This window comes from Macaca fascicularis, chromosome 5 (genome assembly GCF_037993035.2).
Source record: "Macaca fascicularis isolate 582-1 chromosome 5, T2T-MFA8v1.1".
NCBI lineage: Eukaryota > Metazoa > Chordata > Mammalia > Primates > Cercopithecidae > Macaca > Macaca fascicularis.
The window spans coordinates 144,843,811-144,865,415 of record NC_088379.1 but is presented as its reverse complement, the minus strand read 5'-3'; the positions used below and the strand labels follow the sequence as shown (position 1 = coordinate 144,865,415).

The following is a 21,605-nucleotide window of genomic DNA, read 5'->3' as shown; positions in this document are numbered from 1 at the left end:
GCAGGATGATTTCTTTTTCTAGCTCAGGAAGCTGGCCAGTTTGCAATGACATGTTATGATTCAGAGAATCTGGAGCATGTTGAAATCTACAGAGTGGATCCAAAAAATGTCCTATCTGTCAAAATAGCTGCTTAGCAGAAGCAATGGCCTTTAACCTCTCAAATCCTACTCAAGTCTTAAGGGAAATTAGTCTAATGGTCTTTATTGATAGTATTCTCTACTGAACCATGTTCCACTGTACGAATAGAAAATACAAAGTGATCAGCCATTTCTTTCTAATTTAGCCCCAGAGGTGAATTCTCTCTCACCACCAAAGAAAATAGTATCTTATTGGTTGAGGATGATGTCATACCTATAAGAGTACAAAATAATTTGCTTCTGAAGTACAAACAAGAATAACATCAGGATCTGTTTAGTGGACAAGTCAGCTACAAAAACACATGCACAGTACAATCCCAATTTTTGTGGGTGTCTATTTATATACAAATAAAAGAATAGGAATGATCATCTCTGAATAGTGGGATTTCAGGTAACTTTAATTTTTGTCTCTATGTTTCTTAATACTTCCAAATTTTTCACAATCAGCATGTTATAATCAGAAAAATAATCATTTTTATTGGAGATTATCAGAGTAGATCTTTTCTTTTTTTGTTTTTTGTTTTTTGTTTTTTGTTTTTCTTTAGATCCTTTCATATAAAGGAATTTTGTCATTCCCAAAGAAAATTCCAACATCTTGTTGCAGTATATTGCTTATGGAAAAGAGTGAGTGGTACGTGTCCTCTTTTTCACTGCAGGTTCTCCCCAGGATATAGCAGCCGTAAGAAGCCAAGCAGCCCTCCAGAGCATGCGAACGTCACGGCTGATGGCACAGAACGCAGGCATGATGGGAATAGGACCCTCCCAGAACCCTGGGACGATGGCCACTGCAGCTGCGCAGTCAGAGATGGGACTGGCCCCTTACAGCACCACGCCTACCAGCCAACCAGGAATGTACAGTATGAGCACAGGCATGACCCAAATGTTGCAGCACCCAAACCAAAGTGGCATGAGCATCACACATAATCAAGCCCAGGGACCGAGGCAACCTGCCTCTGGGCAGGGGGTTGGAATGGTGAGTGGCTTTGGTCAGAGCATGCTGGTGAACTCAGCCATTACCCAGCAACATCCGCAGATGAAAGGGCCAGTAGGCCAGGCCTTGCCTAGGCCCCAAGCCCCTCCAAGGCTGCAGAGCCTTATGGGAACAGTCCAGCAAGGAGCACAAAGCTGGCAACAGAGGAGCTTGCAGGGCATGCCTGGGAGGACTAGTGGAGACTTGGGACCATTCAACAATGGCGCCAGCTACCCTCTTCAAGCTGGGCAGCCGAGACTGACCAAGCAGCACTTCCCACAGGGACTGAGCCAGTCAGTCGTGGATGCTAACACGGGCACAGTGAGGACCCTCAACCCAGCTGCCATGAGTCGGCAGATGATGCCATCGCTCCCGGGGCAGCAAGGCACCAGCCAGGGGAGGCCAATGGTCATGTCTGGCCTGAGCCAGGGAGTCCCGGGCATGCCAGCATTCAGCCAGCCCCCAGCACAGCAGCAGATACCCAGTGGCGGCTTTGCTCCAAGCAGCCAGAGCCAAGCCTATGAGCGGAATGCCCCTCAGGACGTGTCATACAATTACAGTGGCGACGGAGCTGGGGCTTCCTTCCCTGGCCTCCCGGATGGTGCAGATCTTGTGGACTCCATCATCAAAGGTGGGCCAGGGGACGAGTGGATGCAGGAGCTTGATGAATTGTTTGGTAACCCCTAGTCAAGAGAGGCCCCAAGAGCCATGACTTGAGTGGTTAAAGCTTAAAAAGTGAAAAAGAAACAGGATGTTGACCCATCCTTGTTTTTTGTTTTTTTGACCCACGTAAACTGAGCAAAACTGCAGCTGGCTGACAGTGGAAGATCCAGGTGCCAATCCACAGCCCCGCCGGGCCTCATTTCACCTGATTTTCACACAGCAATGGAGATGAGACGCCACGCAGATCCCTGCTGCGAGAGAGGGAGACACCCAGAGGAGCAGGTGGGAAGACGAAGCCAGCCAGAGCCCCTCTGCTCAGCCTCAGCGTGCCCTGTGATCGCCTGGCCCAGCAGGAGCTACTTCAGCCAAGAGGGACTGTTACCCAAGAGAGGTATCCTCAGACCCTCCTGCCCCAGGTCGGGAGACAGCAGCTTTGGAGACACAAAAGAGACAGAGCCTCGGCCAGAGAGAGTCCCCCAGAAGAGGCTGGGTGGTTGCACAGGCCAGGTGCACAGGTTGGAAATGCACTGAACTCTGGGTGCCAAGAGATGTAAGGCTTCGAGACATGCTACTGAATTTGGAGGGCAGGCACGAAGAACAGCGAGATAGTCACAGGGAGACAACAATAGATCCTACAGGCCTGTCTGTCTCCTGCCCCATGATGACCCTCAGGAATTGCAGAGGCTCCACTGTCACAAGGAGAGCAGGCTGAGTTTGGAGCACGGTCCATCCGGCAGTCCTGGGGCGTCTGCCCTCTGCTGGTGCCCCTGGTGGCAGTCCCTCCAGGTAGGGCTGGAGCCCACTGGCGCCCAATACAAAACATCCAGGTGGGTCACATCTACTTCTGGCGGGCGCAGGGCAGAGAAACCCCTACTGGACGCTGTGTGTCTGCCAGCCTGGAGCCTTTGTCTCCAGCCCTGCCTTTATTCCTCCTTGCCTCCACACCAGCTCCCCTCGCTTCTCCTTACAGACTATCCAAGAAGTGAAGCTTATGTCTTTAGGGAGCCTTGGGCAGAGTCCACATAAATGCAGGAAGAACTTAAGACAATGCCTGAAATGCAAAGGCAACACTGGAGTCTTCTTTCTCTAACATGTGTAGAGTTGAATGAATATCTCTGCCTGGAACTGAGAGGGCTGCTCTGATGTTTGGGCATTGGTTTTTGTGAGCCACATCTGATATGTCTGATATCCCCGGGAAGGAGTGGCCTGGAGGTCAGTGGTTCAGGCTCCCTTTGGGCGAAATCCCAGGAGTGATGCTCTAAAATCCACCTTTCCCATCATCCCTACTCATCGGAAAGATAAATATAAAATCCCTGAGAGGTGGAGGAGCTAAAAAAGCAATTGCTCCACCTTACAAATTTGGATATAAAGGAGATGTAGTTTCTTTCATATGAGCAAAGTAGTCCTCTTCCAAAGTCCTGTACAGTTGTTCTTTGTCATTGATGCACATCTGCCCTAAGCGAAATCTGTCAGAAGGAATCAACAAGGCTCCTTGCCTCCCCTCCCAATCCCCCTTTTGGAGGCCCTTTGGCTTCAGTGTTGTCCTAAGTGAGAGTGGTGTGTACTTTTCTCCTGTCCCCTCCTCCCTCCGCGTCCTAGACACTGGCTGCCTCCTGTGCACTCCCAGGCAGCTCACCACAGAGGAATCGCAGCCTGTGGGGTTGGACTGGCCACACGCAGTCCTGAGAAGGCGAGTTGCCATGGAAAGCTGGGAGCAGAGAGGTTTGGAGAGGAGGCGGCGAGGAACATTGCCTTTGACTTGCTCTCAGTGTACCCCGCGTTGTAGATCTGCTCAGCAAGGGGCAGGATGTAAGGCCAGAGGTGCCTGGTGGGTGAGAAGTCCAGGCAGGGGCTGGGCGCCCTCTCCGAAGAGGTGGCAGCAGAGTGACCCTGAACTCCCCACATGGGGACTCATGCCACTGGGGAAACTGAGTGGAAAGAGATGAAACCAAAAAAAAAAAAGCAAACAAATGAGAAGACACAGAAAACATAATTACCTTTTCCTGAAAGGTACAGGAAATAAATAAGCAATGATGAGAAACTGGAGGTGGCTAATGGAAGTGGGACAGGGGTGGGGGCTCCATTATCTTTTAAAAGCTTCCTCCAAATGCTCAGTACTAGGACCAACTAATAGAGAGATAGATTTGAATACGGTGGTTTTGTTTTGGTTTTGTTTTTACTACGGTGCTGATGTATATGTAATGTCTAAAAAAAGTTATTTGTACATAAGTTTTTACAATACTGCAGATATCACTGGGTCTACTATCTGTAAAAAATATACATATAAATATATATATACTGTTTGTTTAAAATAGAGTATTTTTATTTCATTCCTTAACTCATCATCACAGCAGTGGTATTGCACTTCAGATGACATCTAATGACTAATTTGTACTGTATGACCTATGGGAACTTGCTCCATTTTATTCAGATTTTTCTAGTTTTCTGTTTTTACTTTGTACATTGAGCATTGCTTATTTCCTTTTAAGAAATGTACAGAACTCTGAAATGTAGAAATGAAGTGATGTTGACATACCACTTTTAAAGAAAACAAAAATGAAAATAAAAGATTATCTGAATCAATCCAAAGTATAGTTTTTTAAGATCCTCACTGGATCTCCAAACTTAATTAAGCAGACATTATTCCTGGGTTTTAATTGATTAACTGCAGTTCTTTTCTCAAAATTTTGATATCATTCTTTAAATATTTATTTAATGGGAGAGATCTATCATTCCCAGCCTTTGCATTCAACTTCTCAACTGATACTTTCTAAATTTACTGTCGCACTCTGAAGGATGTGGCAAAGGGAAGGGAGGAAAGTCAACTTTGCATGGAACATAGTGCAATCCATTTGTAGATTCAGTACCACAACAGTTCCATTTCCAACTGGTTCATCTGGAGGTAGGGAGGCTCCACTGGAAAAATAAATATATTTATCAAAAAAAGAAAAATCGGAATAGATTGAGGGGAAGTAATAAAGGTTCTCGTTCTACTTTAGTGAGCACTGTCAGTAAACAGCCTGCACCACCCCACTCCTACCAGGCCACTTTGCATCTCAAAGCCATGGCCTGGCTTCACCTGCACCCACCCACAGAATTGAAAGTGCTTAGAAGTTTATATCCCTCTGGATTGACTTTAGCCAGTGACTCACTGGTGCAGGAGTATAAAAGCCCAGTTAACTTGTCTGAACAAAGTCAGATATAATTTTGCTCCAGAGCTCTACTGCAAGATCAGGCAAAGGCTGGGACTTGGTTTAAAGGTGCCCCGCAGGCCGGGCACTATGGCTCACACCTGTAATCCCACCAGCACACTTTGGGAGGGCAAGGCAAGCGGATCACTTGGGCCCAGGAGTTTTCAGAGGCATGTGAACCAGAGCAACTCCATGTTAAATAGGAGCTGGGTAAAATGAGACTGAAACCTACTGGGCTGCATTCCCAGACGGTTAAGGCATTCTAAGTCACAGGATGAGATAGGCGTTCAGCACAAAATACAGGGCACAAAGACCTTGCTGATATAACAGGTTGCAGTAAAGGAGCCAGCCAAAGCCCACCAAAACCAAAATAGAGACGAGGGTGACCTCTGGTCTTCCTCACTGCTACACTCCCACCAGTGCCATGACAGTTTACAAATACCATGGCAAGGTAAGGAAGTTACCCTATGTGGTCTAAAAAGGGGAGGCATGAATAATCCACCCCTTGTTTAGCATATCATCAAGAAATAACCATAAAAATGGGCAACAAGCAGCCCTCGGGGCTGCTTTGTCTATGGAGTAGTCATTCCTTTATTCCTTTGCTTTCTTAATAAACTTACTTTCACTTTGCACTGAGCACTCACCCTGAATTCTTTCTTGCATGAGATCCAAGAACCCTCTCTTGGGCTCTGGATTGGGACCCCTTCCTGTAACATATTTCTGTCCTGTAACAGTCTGAGACCAGCCTGGGCAACATGGCAAAACCCCATCTCTATGGCAAAAAAAAATACAAAACAGCCGGTCGTGGTGATGCGTTCCTGTAGTCCCAGCTACTCAGGAAGCTGAGGTGGAGAATCACCTGAACCAGGAAGTCGAGGCTGCAGTGAGCTGTGATCATGCCACTGCACTCCAGCTGGGGTGACAGAGAGAGACCCTGTCTCAAAACAAAACCAAAAAAAAAGGGAAAAATAAAGGAGCCCCCTATTTTGGTTTTTCCCCCTTCTCTGTCCTGTTTCCCCCACTCCCTTTTTCACCTCTTGAGAGCCCTTTGTTAATAAATCACATAGATGTGAATCCACCTCTCCACTTCGAGGAAATGACCTAAGACTCATCAAACTTTAAAAAGCTTAGTATCACAACATGTTTCAAAACTGGGTTAAGAGGAAAAGTAGGCCACAGGATAAAGTCATCATCAAAAATAGGTACAAAACAAAGGTAAGTTTTACTATACACAAACCAAAAGAAACAAACAATTTAATTATGGAAGAAGAGGCCATCACTCCCCTTAGTGGGTTATGGTTCCAGACGGGTTGGCAAATAACCCCATGTAGGAAACAGTGTGGCACTGGGCTTTGTTCTTTTGATATGGGCTTGCAACTCTCCCAGAAAACATGGGATAGAAAATGAACTGATTCTGGGGTGGAGGGAGGGCACAGGGGGACGCTGACACTAGAAGTAAAAACGTGAAGCTCTGAGAAGAGTTGATTACTCCTAGTTCCAATCACTTCAAGCCACATATTTTTACTTATACTCGTTTGGCACTGGATGAATGGAATACCTTTCTCTTTTCAAATGAGTTCTTACATGTTTTCTTACTGACCTTTATAAAATCCTAGTGCAGTAAGTGTGGTGATGGGGGAAGAAAGAGGAGAGAATAAACATTTTTCTAGAAAGTCACTAGACATCTGCCCCCAGTGAGGAAAGATGTATTTTATTGGTGATTAAGGAACATTCCACAGCATTCAATGAGCTGTTTCTGCCTCTGACCATTCTTTTCAAGGAAGAGTGTGTCTGGAGAAAAAGGGTGAACATCAAATGACCTGATTTTGTTTATTAATGACTTTTTTGGCCATACCCCACCCACCTCCAACCCCTAAAAGAAAAATGGGACAGGAAAAATTACCTGAAAATGGAGCAGAGCTACTGCTTTGGGTCACTAGTCTTTACATTTTTATTTTCTTTTTGATTTTTTTCCTCTTTTTGTGAATTCGGTTTTCTCCTCAATTCTCTTTTAAGTACTAAGGACATTAAATTCCTCCACTAGTGTCCTCTGGAGTAGTTGCCACAGACACATGCCTCATTTCATGCAACAGGGGGAGGTAATTACTGCAGCTCTCACACATGTGGGGCCCAGGTGTCTCTGCCACACCTAGGACAGCTGCTAGGCCAGCATGGATGACCATGGATCCATCACTGGATCTCTTAACAATGCTCAACACAGAAAATCTTTAGGGCTACCAAGAATATGATTTTAGGTTTTAACTTCTCTTCAGATTCTTTAACTTTTTATTATAAACATTTTTAAACAACCAAGAAAGTAGAAAAAATAATGCAACAAATACCTATATACTTATCAACTAGATGTAATTGTTAACACTTTGCCATAAATGCTTCATGTGTATATTCTGCAGAACCATTTCAAAGTACATCCAACCACTTTACCCCTTAATGCCTCGGGACACAGCTCCAGAGAATGAGGGTATGTATTCTCTTCTCTAGCCACAATATAATTATCACACCTAACAATTAACATTAATTCCCTAATATCATCTATCCATATTCTATGCTTAAATTGTTTCCATTGTCTCACAAAGGTCATCCATAGATGTTTTTTTCTTTTTCTTTTTTTCTTTTTTTTTTTTTTAAGACAGTTTTGCTCTTGTTGCCTAGGCTGGAGGAGTGCAGTGGGCGATCTCGGCTCACCAAAACATCCACCTCCTGGGTTCAAGCGATTCTCTTGCCTCAGCCTCCAGAGTAGCTGGGATTACAGGTGCGCGCCACCACGCTCGGCTAATTTTGTATTTTTAGTAGTGCTAGGGTTTCTTCATGTTGGTTAGGCTGGTCTCAAACTCTTGACCTCAGGTGATCCACCCGCTTCGGCCTCCCAAAGTGCTGGGATTACAGGCATGAGCCACCGCGCCCGGCCTATAGTTGTTTTTTTCCAACCAGAATTTGAACAAGGATCTCACATTGCCATTTGGTTTTTATGCCCCTTAAGACTCTCAATGCAGAAAAGTTCTTCTCTATCCCCCACTTCCTGACATTGACTTTTTAAGGCAACGAATCTGATTTCTAAAAGTAAAATTGATCAATTTAGTAATATACAAAAAATGTACATGTAATTGTCAAACTGATCAGAAACCCACATCTCTGTGACCAGAAATGGTTGCTCCCTGTAGCCAAATCTAATAGGAATGAAAATAATCAAAAGGTTGCCTGGTGACAACGCAATTAGAACAAAGGAAAATCTATCATTTGAATGTTTAAAGTGACAAGGCCTTAATAGTCTGCTACAGCCATTGTCTATTTCCACATGTTTAACCAAATTCTGTGTGTGTGTGTGTGTGTGTGTGTGTGTGTGTGTTTTACCCTGCCCAGAGCCAATTTAAGTGCAAAACAGAAATTGTTTCAAAATCTTCAATTGTAAGATTTGGAAAGTTTCTTTACAACTTGCAAAGGACATGGTTATGAAGTAATTATGCCTTAGTATCAAAAATTTGCATTCTCATCCTTCATTGGTCTCAATGTATAAAACAATTAAAATGTCACAATCCAAGTCACAACCATAATTTATCAGAATATTAAGTAAAAAGGCCATAGAATCATAGCTTTTTAGCGTATTTTCCCTATTTTACCTAAAAGAAAACCAAGGCAGAGAGCTACAAAGTGCTGGGGTAGCACAGCCAGCAAGTGATAGGACAGGATAGGGTGGTCTGGTTCTGGAGTCTTCACTTCTTTGCTTCACAACCTCCTACTGATGGGGTGCCTTGTCCAAATTCAAATGGCCAGTGAGTAGGGGAACCTGAGTATGCAAATATGTCCACTCCCAGACCAGTATATTCTCAGTGTGCTTTGGGGTATTTAATACTGTACTGCTATTTGGGATGCAGGAGGTTATGTATTATGGGAACACTTGTATTTAAGTGTCTTTCTTTCTTTTTCTGTTAATATTATTCCTGGCCTTTTTAACTTCTATTGCATCCACAAAAAAAGAAAAGTACAATAAACAACTTTTGAAGATGCCCACACCAGACTCAAGGCTGTCCAATTTTCTTTGGAAAATTGACAGAGGGCCCTTTTCCTGATGTCAAAATGTGTTATATATGCTCACAATTCATTTTACCTTTTCTTTGAAAGCTGTGAGGTAGAATCGTTCTCATTTTACAGATGAAGAAAATGAGGAAAAGTCATCTGCATTGTGCCAGACAATGACTGCACATCAGGGTCAGAACAGCTTTGGGGGTTCTGCTGTATTTTCCATAACACCCTCCAAACCCCACATGACACAGGGCGTACAGCAGAACCCAACCCAGGTTCTACAGTCGTGAGCATGACCCACCTTCCTCCGCCAAGAGAAAGAATATCCTCTTCGCACTGGTCCCTGGGCAATTCCTTGAAATGATATCCATTTTCTCTTCTTCCTCTTGAAACTGTGCCTCAAAGAGTTAAAGAAACCAATGACTAAAGGAAATTCTTGAGTTTGGAGGATGGCAGATAAGAAAAGAAATAACTTACGGAAACACTGAAACTCTCTCAGCTTATGAGATTAAAAGAAAAAGAAAAAAATGGCTGAAATCCGTTGGAACCAAGATGGCTAACTGGAGTCTGCACAGAACAAGCTTGCTGATGTCACAGCTTGAATTTCCACGACATTTCATATTAACTCCCCTGGAATCTGCACATGCTACCCCTGAGGCAGCATAAATAAATAACTGGACATGCCCAAAGACTTTCCAGACCTCCCCTTTCTTTCAACCAATCACCTACTAATCTCAGAATTTACCCCCTGACATTTTCTAATAAAAATACTGCTTGGAAGCCAGCAGAGGGAGACAGATTTGAGCTTGACTCCTATCTCCCTGTGAGTTGACTTGCAATATAAAGCTTTTGTTGGCTGGGCAGAGTGGCTTACACCTGAATCCCAGCACTGGAGGCTGAAGCAGGAGGCCTGCTTGAGCCCATGTGTTGGAGGCTCCAACCTGGGTGACAGCAAGACCATCTCTTTTTTAAAATTAAATTTTTTTCTTTTCTCAAAAACCTGGTTTTGCAGTATGGTCATCCGGCAGCAAGCTCTTTTGGCTTGGAAACACTTTTTACTTTATAAAGTACATTTTGATAACCTGTTTTTGTTTTTCTTTGGGTTTTTTTTGTTTGTTTGTTTGAGACACAGTCTTGCTGTGTCGCCCAGGCTGGAGTGCAGTAGGGCGATCTTGGTTCACTGCAAGCTCCGCCTCCCAAGTTCACGCCATTCTCCTGCCTCAGCCTCCCGAGTAGCTGCGACTACAGGCACCCGCCACCACGCCCAGCTAATTTTTCGTATTTTTAGTAGAGACAGGGTTTCACCGTGTTAGCCAGGATGGTCTCAATCTCCTGACCTCGTGATTCGCCCTCCTTGGCCTCTCAAAGTGTTGGGATTACAGGTGTGAGCCACCGCGCCCAGCCTTTTATAACCTGTTTTGTTTTGTGCTATCAGTTGATGACTCCCTTCTCTGGCTACTCTATGTGTTTGCCTGATGTCCCCTACATGCCTTCCTATCTGTTGTTTTCCTATAACCAATGAAAGGGCTCAGCTGCCTTATCAGCTTCTGTCTGAAACTTTCCATCAAGAGAGAAGCAGAGTGGCAGGTTACGTCAGTAGTCCTCAGAAAGGGCAGCACACGGGTCAGGCTGCTCTGTCCCCACACAACCGGTCATGACTTCAGCATGCATTTCTAAAACTAGGGCACAACACACTTCCACTGATGATATGGATGTACCTACCCCAAGCAAATTTCAATTCTTAAACAGGAAATGTATGCTCTAAAGGGTGTGTTTCTACAAAGCCATTTCAAGAAAAACAGAATAAAGACTTTATTTATTTTTATTTAACAAATGATACCAAATTACCTTCATGTTGGGAACAGCTTCTGCAAGCATTAAAGGGAAGAGAAAAAGTTAGAATTGCCGCCTCAGTTTCTTGGCAATATTGAGGTCCAGATATTCATCCAGAAAGCTGTTTGCAATTCCCAGGGCACCTAGGAGGGTCAACAAGGCCAAAATCCCCAGACTCAGTCGGAAACCAGTGATCCTGCAGGGTGGACATGAAAGAGAAAAGTGACAAACTGGGTTGTAATAAGGAAGCTGAGAGTCCTGAAATAGGCTGTCCTATCATTGACACTGTCCAGAACATCTATATTTTTGCAATTTGAAAATTTTGGCTCATCACATAAATTAAAGGGAATGCCTAACCATACAGATCACTTGGTTTCTTTGAACATTCAAAGCATTATCAAGGCTAGGCAGGATTTTTCCTTGGTAAATTTCTGGAGACGAGGCAAAATTTTTGCAAGGAACTAGAGTCCACATTCAGTGCACAGTTTTATACTTGCATTGTCCTATCTCATGCCTAATTGTGTATGGCCTGGCAAGACTTGGCCTCGCACAGTATGTATTACTTTTGCCACCACAACTCGCAGTGCTGTTAATATCTCTCAAGAGAAGGAAACTGACCCAGACCTTATCCTGCTACTTTTTGCATAAATACAAAATTAGTGGGTTCTCCTTACCGTTTTTTAGCAGCTTCTGAATATCCCCAGAAGTATAGGTGACGGCCATATATGTACATCAGACCCAGACAAGTAGCAAAAACTATAGAGGGGGTGGGAAAAAAGAAAAGGCACAAAAGACAACAGCAGTCTCTTAAGATGTTGTATGAAGACCGAGAAAATATTCACAAAACACATATCGGACAAAATACTTATATTCAGAATACATCACTGGCAGGAATACAAAATAGTACAGCCACTTTGGGAAAAGTTCTGGTAGTTTCTTATAAAATCGAACATAACATTTGACTCAGCAATCTCATCCCTACGTATTTATCCAAGAGAAATGAAAGCATGTGTTCACAAAAGGACTAAGAATGTTCATTGCAGCTTTATTCATAATAGCCAAAAACTGGAAATAGCCCAGAAGCCTATCAACAGGAGAATGGATAACCAAGCTGTTATAGAGTCTATTCAATGGAATGCTACTCAGCAATGAAAACAAACAGATCCATGCAACACAACAATGCTGAGTGAATGAAGCATTACACAGGCTACATACTATACGATTCCAATTATATGAAGTTCTAGAATGGACAAAACTAAACAATGAAACAATCAGAAGTGCTTGCATCTGGGAGTGAGAATGGGGACTGACTAGGAGAAGCAGGAGGACACTTTCTGGGTGGTTGCCATGTTCTAGATCTTTATAGAGATTTGGACCACACAGGTGTGTGTACTTCTTAAAATTCATTGAAGATTTATGCATTTTATTACATATAAAATTTGTCTGAAAAAGAAACATGAAATACAGTACTATGATGTTCTATCATCGCATCCAGTGAAACATATCATTGTCTTCTCTATGTTAGGGCTCCATTCCCTTCCTCAGCACCTCACAGATGCAAGTTGCCAGAGCCCTGTTGTAAACATTTGGAGTCTGTGTGTGGGACTGTGATATGCTAGATTAAATTTATTATTTTACTTGGCCGCACTTTTTTTTTTTTCTTGAGATAGGGTCTTGCTCTGTCACCCAGGCAGGAATGTGTGGCATGATCAGGGCGCAGTACAGCCTTGACCTCCTGGGCTCATGCAATCCTCCCACCTCAGCCTCCTAAGTAGCTGGGACCACAGGTGTATGCCACCAGGCCTGGCCAATTTTTAAATTTTATTTGTAGAGAAAAGGCCTCCCTATGCTGCCCAGGCTGGTCTTGAACTCCTGGGCTCAAGCCATCCTCCTGTCTTGGCCTCCCAAAGTGCTGGGATTACAGGTGTGAGCCACCACGCCCAGCCCCATATCTACCATAAACCAGGTATTACTTTAAGGATTGAGGTTGGCAGTGAAAAAGATACAAGCTCCCTGACTTCATAGAGCACACATTCTCTCAGCAAAGACAGACAACAAAGACAAAAGTGAGAAGAAAAGTGTAAACTTGAAAGTGCTGTGAAAGAAATGAAGAGACATGGGAGAGAGAGGAAGCGGAGGAGGCTGCCAAAATGGGGTAAAGGAAGGCCTCTGGAGGGGATGACATCTGTTTGGGGCCAGAGAACAGGAACAAGGGGACCAAGCAAAGATCTGGGAAGGAAGAGCTGGTAGACCCTTCCCAGGGTCTGAGGAAGCCGAAGAGTTCTGAACATGGTTCTCAGTTTTGAGACTCCCTGTCTAGGGAGTTACTCCCAGAAAGCCAATGAGAACAGTTCAGCAACAGTTAGTAGGTGACTGACTTTGGATGAGAAAGAATGAAAAGAAATTTCTGACAAGATACTCAAGAAATCCTTTCTGACAGGCATTCTGCCTCATTCAGCCTATTACAGAGAAATCCAAAGGGTCAAATGGCAGAGACAGAGTCCCATTACCAAAAGGCGCTTTTCTTATTAGTTGTTAATGTGCTTTTACATGACAAGGAACAGCGGTTTCATTCATGCCCTTAAGCGACACAAATATGAGTTGGAATAAAGTGAAGAAGTCTTTCTCTAAAGGACATTGTACCTGAAATTCCTCAGTTCACAGTAAAAACTATAAGGAAGACAGTGATGGGGTTGCCTTTGAAAGCAGCTGGATTTTGGTTTATTTAAATCTTGGCAATCAAGTATAGACCAAAATGAGACAGTGAAAGTTACCAGAAAAAGGGGATTGAATTTCTCCAACGAAGGTAGCAGGGGCTGGTCTGCCTCACTGTTAAACGCAGAAGCCAAGTTTAGAGAAAGCCCTCAGCTCACCAAGGATATCCCAGTCAAACAGAAAGTGGGTGTTTGTAGAGTCGCTACATACAAACGGCAGCACTACATACTTGGAGACCTTTAAGAAAAGGTGCATGGGTTGTCGGCACAAATGCCTACAGACCCGGCTCTGCACTTGAAAGGAAAAATTTCCCCACATTGGTGAATGTCAAGTTGGAAAAATTAATTAACATCTCTGTACCTCAGCTTCCTCATCTGTAAGGTAGAAATTAATTATAGACCCTCCCTCATATGAAGGCTTTAAATCCTGTAAATCTGACGCATGGGACAATGTATGCATAACACTTAAAAACACTACCCGGCGGCCTGGAGCGGTGGCTCACGCCTGTAATCCCAGCACTTTGGGAGGCCGAGGCGGACAGATCATGAGGTCAGGAGATTGAGACCATCCCAGCTAACACAGGGAAACCCCGTCTCTACTAAAAATACAAAAAGTTACCCGGGCATGGTGGCAGGTGCCTGTAGTCCTGGCTACTTGGGAGGCTGAGGCAGGAGAATGGCGTGAACCCGGGAGGCGGAGCTTGCGATGAGCCGAGATCGCGCCACTGCACTCCAGCCTGGGCGACAGAGCCAGACTCCGTCTCAAAAAAAATAAATAAATAAACCAGTACCTGGCACATAATAAGGGCTCAATAAATAATAGCCACAATGACAATTATTATTATTTTCTTTTTGAGACAGGGTCTCACTCTGTCACCCATGCTGGAATGCAGTGGCGCTATCATGATTCACTGCAGCCTGAAACTCTTGGGCTTGAGAGCTCCTCCCACCTCAGCCTCCCAAGTAGCTGGGACTACATGTGTGCCCAGATAGTTTTTTAATTAAAATTTTGTAGACACAGGGTCTCCTTTGTTGCCCAGGCTGGTCTTGAATTTCTGGCCTCAAGCAATCCCTCCACTTTAGCCTCCCAAATTGCTGGGATTACAGACATAAGCTGCTGGGCCTGGCCAGCTATAATTATTAATGTGAATTTTTCATTCTGTGTTCTCTTCCTTCAATTAATTAGAATTATAGATGACCCTTGAACAACATGGGTTTGAACTGCACAGGTCCATTTATACACGGATATTTTCCAATAAATATACTGGATTGTGCAGGAGGTGGGTTTACAAAAATAAACACATAAATATATTGGAAAACATTTTGGAGATTTGTGACAATTTGACAAAACTCACAAATGACCCACATAGCCCAGAAATACTGAAAAATTAGGAAAAAGGTAGGTCACCAATGCATAAAACAGATGTAGATACTGGTCTATTTTATCATTTACTATCATAAAATATACACAAGTTTTTAAAAATATTCAGCAGAAAGCCTATATAGATATATATATGAATTTTGTACAAAGTTAAAATTTATCAAAGCATACAAACACAGACCATAATACATGGTGCCATTTGTAGTTGAGAGAAATGTAAACAAATGTAAAGATGCAGTATTAAATCATAACTGCATAAAATTAACTATAGTAATACTGTGCTATTATAAATATTTTGTAGCCACCTCCTGTTGCTATTGCAGTGAGCTCAAGTGTTGCCAAGTATCTGCTTAAAAGGTGATGCTAATCATCTCCACCTGAGCAGTTCTTCTCTCCAGCAAATTGCATATCTCAGTAAAAAGTGATCTCTCAGGGTTTTTGCCTATTTTCATCAATGTTTAGTGCAATACCATAAACCTTGAATAATGCCATGAGACTCATACAGATTGCTACTAGTGGTGCTGAAAGTGCTCCCAAAAAGCAGAGAAAAGTCATGATATTACAAGAAAAAATTGAATGACTTAATATGTGTCATAGATTGAGGTCTGCAGCTGTGAGCTATGGTTGACCACCACTGCAAGATAAATGAATTCAGTGCAAGGACCAGTGGAAAAAAAAAAAATGAAGAAAAGAAAAAGGAAAAGATAAGAAAAGAAAACAGAAAGAAAAGGTGATTTGTAAAGCTGTCACTTGCAGCTATACCAGCAGGGGGAAAAACCTTGCATTTTTTCCAAAATATCTTTTTATCTCATACTGAAATGCAGGTTTTATGTGGGGGCAGGATTGCTATAAGAAACACATACTTGTAGACTCTAATAGGATTTGCAAAAAAGCAAAATCCTTATATGACAATTTTAAGCAAAAGGAAGATGAAGGATCTAAAGCTGAAGGATTTAATGCCAGCAAAGGATGGTTTGATAATTTTAGAAAGAAGTTTAGCTTTCAAAATATCAAGATAACAGGAGAAGCAGCTTCTACCAACCAAGAAGCAATACATGAGTTCCCAGGCACCATTAAAATCATTGAGGAGAAAGGATATCTGCCTGAACAGGTTTTTAATGCAAACAAAAGTGCCCTATCCTGGGGATTTAAAAAAAAAAAAAAGTCACAAAGGACATTTATTAGTAAAGAAGAGAAGCAAGCTCCAGGATTTAAGACAGGAAGGGATAGGCTAACTCTACTGTTTTGTGTAAATGCAGTCAGGTTTATACTCAGGATTGTCCTTATCTATAAAGTTGCTAACCCCTTGAGCCTTGAAGGAAAAAGATAAACAGCACCTGCCAGTCATTTGGTTGTACAAAAAAAAAAAGAGCTTGGACAACAAGAACCTCTTCTCTGGATTGGTTCTATGAATGCTTTGTCCCTGAAGTCAGGATGGAATTACCTTCTAACATTCTTTTGATATTGGACAATGTCCCTGACCACCCAGAAACCCGTGAGTTCAACGCAGAAGGCATAAAAGTAGTCTACTTGCCCCCAAATACAACATCTTTAATTCAGCCTCTAAATCAGGGGGTTATCAGGACCTTTAAGGCTCATGATACAAGGTACTCTATGGGAATGATTGTCAGTGTTATGGAAGAGAACCCTGATAGAAAAAGCATTATGAATGCCTAGAAGGATTACACCATTGAAGATGCTAGCATTGTTATAGGAAGGTTGTGAAAGCCATCAAACCTGAAACAATAAATTCCTGCTGAAGAACACTGCGTACAGACGTTGTGCATGACATTCACAGGATTTACAACAGAGCCAATCAAGGAAATCATGAAAGAGATAGTGGCTGTGGCAAAGAATGTGAGGGGATAAAGGGTCTCAAGATATGAATCTTGGAGAAATTCAAGAGCTAATAGACACCACGCCAGATGAATTAACAGAAGATGACTTGGTAGAGACGAGTGCTCTGAACCACTGCCAGATGATAAGGAAGAAGACAGAAGAGGCAGTACCAGAAAACAAATTGACATTAGACAATCTGGCAGAAGGGTTCTGATGATTCAAGTCTGCTTTTTTACTTCTTTTATGACATGGACCCTTCTATGATACAAGCACTGAAACTAAAGGCAACAGTGGAAGAAGGATTGGTACTATATAGAAACATTTTTAGAGAAAAAAGCAAAAACGTCAGAAATAGGTCTATAAATTTATACCTACTGCGCCTGCCAATTCTGTCTCCCCTTCTACCTCCTTCACCTTTTCTGATTCTGCCACCCTTGAGGCAGCAAAACCAACCCCTCTTCTTCCTCTTCCTCAGGTTACTCAACGTGAAAATTATGAGGATGAAGACTTTATGATGGTCCACTTCCACTTAATAAATAGTAAATATTTGCTCTTCCTTATGATTTTAATAACATTTTCTTTTCTCTAGCATGCTTTATTGTAAGAATACAGTATATGATACATAAAACATGGAAAATATTTATTAGTAGACTGTACTCAGTAAGGCTTCCAGACCAATAGGATATTAGTAGTTAAGTTTTGGGGAATCAAAAGTGATATGCAGATTTTCTACTATGTGTGTGTGGGGCAGGGGGTCAGCGCCCCAACCCCTCCATTGTTCAAGAGTCAACTGTAGATTATTAGATTTGAAGACAAAGCTCATGTCATTTTCATCCTTGAATATCTAGCATATTGTTTGTCTCAATATTTTTTTCATTATTGAATTAAATTAGAATGAAGCCAAAGTTCATATATCTGCAACATAGCACTCTGACGCACACACTGTTTATTTTGTTTAGTCTCCAGGATTGGTAGCTATGTAGTTGCATATCTGCTCCTCTTTTTGTTTGTTTTTTTGAGATGGTCTCTGTCACCCAGGCGGGAGTGCAGTGGCACGATCTCAGCTCACTGCAGCCTCCACCTCCTGGTTCAAGTGATTCTCCTGCCTCGGCCTCCCGAGTAGCTGGGATTACAGGCATGCGCCACTACGCTCAGCTAATTTTTGTATTTTTAGTAGAGACAGGGTTTCACCATGTTGGCCAGGCTGGTCTTGAACTCCTGACCTCAGGTGATTCGCCCACCTGGGCCTCCCAAAGTGCTAGGAATATAGGTATGAGCCACCATGCCTGGCCATATATCCGCTCCTTAATCATTTAAGCACCATAGTCATCATTAGATCACAGTTGACTGTATTTTAACATTACCTTGGTTGAAATACCACCCAGCCATCCACAATGTAATTATGAATATAGGATAAAACTCCACACAGTTTTGTCTGTGGAAAAAAATAAAGACATAGGTTATTTTATGAGAAAACTTTACACTGAAGCATTGATTTTTCATCTAGAGGTAAATGTTCGCCTATTTTAACAAAAGTAATATAAGAACTTACAAAAGAGTTTAAGTGACCTTTACATTTAAAATCAATCTTTCAAGGTTAAACATTGTTTAAACCTCAGAGCAGGGCCAAGAATCATTCTCCTACATATAAGTTGCCAGTAGTAGAAGTGAGTCATAGCACTTTCCCAAAAGACAGGCCTCCTGAGCCTAAAGATCACTCCATATCTTATCTGAAGAACTTAAGAGATTACTCAATTCATATTCAAGAGATTTCTTATTTTAAAAATTCCCTCACATCCATTGCCTTCCACTTGAGTTACCCAGAACATTACAAAATGGTCTTTAAATAATTCCCTTAAAAATCTCCTGAAGTAAATGAGTGAGCATATTCATTCCCATTTTATGGAGGAATAAACTAAGGCCTGAGAGCCCAGACCAACATGCATTGCAGAGAACCAAAGATAGACAGCATCCATCTCTAGATTCCAAAGCTCTGTCCTAATGTCAAGTCATATTGCCTCTATTCATAGAAGACTTGGATGGAAAATCTGACACTAATTTAAGCAAAAGGGAATAGTTCTCTGGGAACTATAATTAATTCATCTGCATCTAACAAAAGGGAAAAAGATGAATTATATTCATCCTCCCTCCTAAGGTATACCTCCCAAGTGATCTTGGTTAGGTTGGCCAAGCTCTTTGCTGACAATTTCACCACCAGAAAGAACTTTAACATAATGTGTGATGAGGTCTTGAGTAGATCCTGGTGGAAGGTCATAGTCTACAGGATTGTAAATGATCCCATATCTTTCCTTCAGTAAGCCTCAAAGCTTGAATACTTAGTATTACAAGGCAATTGATCTAGAAATAGATGATGCTGGTTGTTGAAGACCTAGGTCTTTTAGCCTGGGTCACCATAAGTGATCTATTTTCTCTGAATTTAAAAAAAAAAAAAAAAGCATAATTACAAAGCATAATTCTTCCCTCATTCTCCATAATCCCACAGAAAATTGTGTCTAGGTCAATTCAACTTTATCAGCTTATGCCTCAACTACATGGGAAAAAACTCCCCAATAATAACTCAGTCATCTTTTAAAGCTAGGTAAGAAACATGCATAATTAACAAGTTCAGTGCTCACAGAAAGACGTGGCTGAGGTAGAGTCCTGAAGCACATATGGAAAATTTTAACCCCACCAGCAAAGACAACAGCGCGGTTACCCACACACATCTCTAAGAGCCAGGAGAGTGACCATCAGTCCCCTAAAAAATTGGAAATGGGGCCGGGCGCGGTGGCTCAAGCCTGTAATCCCAGCACTTTGGGAGGCCAAGACGGGCAGATCACGAGGTCAGGAGATCGAGACCATCCTGGCTAACACGGTGAAACCCCGTCTCTACTAAAAAATACAAAAAATTAGCCAGGCGAGGTGGCGGGCGACTGTAGTCCCAGCTACTCGGGAGGCTGAGGCAGGAGAATGGCGTAAACCTGGGAGGCGGAGCTTGCAGTGAGCTGAGATCCGGCCACAGCACTCCAGCCTGGGTGACAGAGCGAGACTCTGTCTCCAAAAAAAAAAAAAAATTGGAAATGGATAATATGAATGCAAAATTGCTTTCTTCTTCCTTTTTGGACTGTTGTCATTACCACCCAAAAGGCCACTAGTGACCCAAGGAATGTCTTGTCTAAAGCCTAACACTGATAATCTCACAAACCGTAACTACAACTTTCTAGAACTCACAGAAGTAAACAAAGTTTTTCCTCCTGCTGTTTCTCGTTCTTGGCATGATTTTGCTTCTGATGGTTGTCTTTCCATTAACGTCTTTTTGGGTGGCGAGGATAGCGTCAGTGAAAACATACTTGATAAAATTCGTACTTTATATTACAACTATGCAAAGAATAAACAGCGTTCCCAGGTTTCTTTTTCCTTGGCTAAATTCATAGACCTGTTTCCCACGAGGTAAATGGAGTAGCAGCAGAGGAAGGCTCTAGTCCTTTCACACTCACTGAAATTTTATATGAACTTTTTTGGAAACATAACACAACTGTTCCATCATTTATTGTTTTGTAATACACCTTAAATTATTCCAAATGTAAGCATCAAGTTTTCCCACAACATATTTTTATTCAAAATTAGGTGTGATAAGATTGTTTTAAAAGCACCTTCAAAAATAGCCCAGGTTAGCCTTCATAAAAGTCTAATTACTTAGAGGTTTTTCTAGTGTCCTTGGCTTGGCATCTGGGAACAAAGAGATAATATTGTATAAGAATGTCCTAACTATGTAGAAACCACACTGCAGATGGCAGAAGCTCTTTGGGTGTCTGTCCACATTAGTTGATAGGCATGTGTGCTTTTGTGTCTCTTATCTGAAAGAGGAAGAAGGCCTTTGAGCAAGGAGAAAGGAAATAAAAATAGAGGGGATGTTTTGGAGTTCCCCCTGCTGCCCCCACAAGCTAGGGAACTAGTTTCACACCTAATGGGAAACCAGAGACCAGAACAGACGCTAACGGATCGTCCTCATGAAAAGCTTGGTGAGATTCCAGACACAAGCGGTGCCATGCCTCAGATGACAGAAGAGACAAAGTCAGGGAGAGTCACACCCTTAATCTCCCTCTGCCACAGACCCAGAGCAGCTCCTGGCGGTGGTGGAAGGCACTCCAGAACCTGGGGAGGGTACTGTACTCACAGAGGACTGGGGAGCAGGACAGTGGCACAGCCCCTCCCTTCAATTGCTTGCCAGCGGGAGCTGTGTTCCTGGGCACATCCCCTGTATTCCCAGAAGGAATTGGGAAGATGCGGAACGGGGGTGCTGGGATCCTGGGTAAGCAGCAGGTGGCTAGAAGTCATTGAGATTTAGGCAAGGATGTGATTGCAACTGCATTTGTGCTCACAGATGGCAACACCTGGAGTACTGGAGCAGCTTAGCACCATATCTCTGCACCTTTCTTTCTCAAGAAATAGGCCCTTTGTCCCCTACAAGTGGCTGGTCACTGCTGAGCTCACCCCAACCTCACGTTCCAGCTGTGCTCATTGTATTTTCACCCTGGTCCCTCTTTTGCTGACCTGCCTCAAGCCTTAGTCCCTCGGAAATAAGACTTTGCCCATTTCTTCCTATCATCTCTCAGAGATTGAAAATAATTATGTGACCGCCAGTTGGGTGCCCTGTTTGTTGCCGACAGTCTTCCCTGCTGCCTGCCTGGTGAAAGCACCAAGTATTGCTTGGCCTTGAAATACCTGGAATCCCATTCTACCTGCTAATTGTCACCTCCTCCAGTCCCTCCGCCATGTGACCGCATCCTTCTGCCTGATTCTGGGTCCCTCCAGGCCTGGATGGTATCCCCACAATA

General features: G+C 42.9%; 2 protein-coding genes across 13 annotated transcripts in view; one reads left to right on the top strand and one right to left on the bottom strand.

Moving 5' to 3' along the window:
• The window catches only part of MAML3 (mastermind like transcriptional coactivator 3), a 435,952-nt gene extending 431,598 nt beyond the window's left edge, over positions 1 to 4,354 (top strand). The window contains exon 5 of the mRNA XM_005555953.5: positions 795 to 4,354. Within this exon, the coding sequence (XP_005556010.3) occupies positions 795 to 1,795 (1,001 nt within the window). The 3' untranslated portion in view covers positions 1,796 to 4,354. The remainder of the gene's footprint in view (positions 1 to 794) is intronic.
• MGST2 (microsomal glutathione S-transferase 2) overlaps positions 1 to 21,605 on the bottom strand; it is a 58,896-nt gene that overhangs the window by 10,304 nt on the left and 26,987 nt on the right. For 2 of the 12 annotated variants that reach the window (XR_006698018.3, XR_012435123.1), the window contains exons 3-6: positions 18,132 to 18,202; positions 11,508 to 11,589; positions 10,849 to 11,029; positions 9,302 to 9,398 (exon numbers count right to left, since the gene is read on the bottom strand). Coding sequence is in view for 3 of the 12 variants with exons in the window: in XM_015450496.3 (XP_015305982.1) it covers positions 10,897 to 11,029; positions 11,508 to 11,589; positions 18,132 to 18,202 (286 nt within the window). In the remaining 9 variants the exon portion in view is untranslated. Of the gene's footprint in view, positions 1 to 4,067; positions 4,688 to 9,301; positions 9,424 to 10,787; positions 11,030 to 11,507; positions 11,590 to 18,131; positions 18,203 to 21,605 lie in introns of those variants that run through there. The other 10 variants (XR_006698019.3, XR_012435124.1, XM_015450496.3 and 7 more) reach the window with 8 other exon arrangements.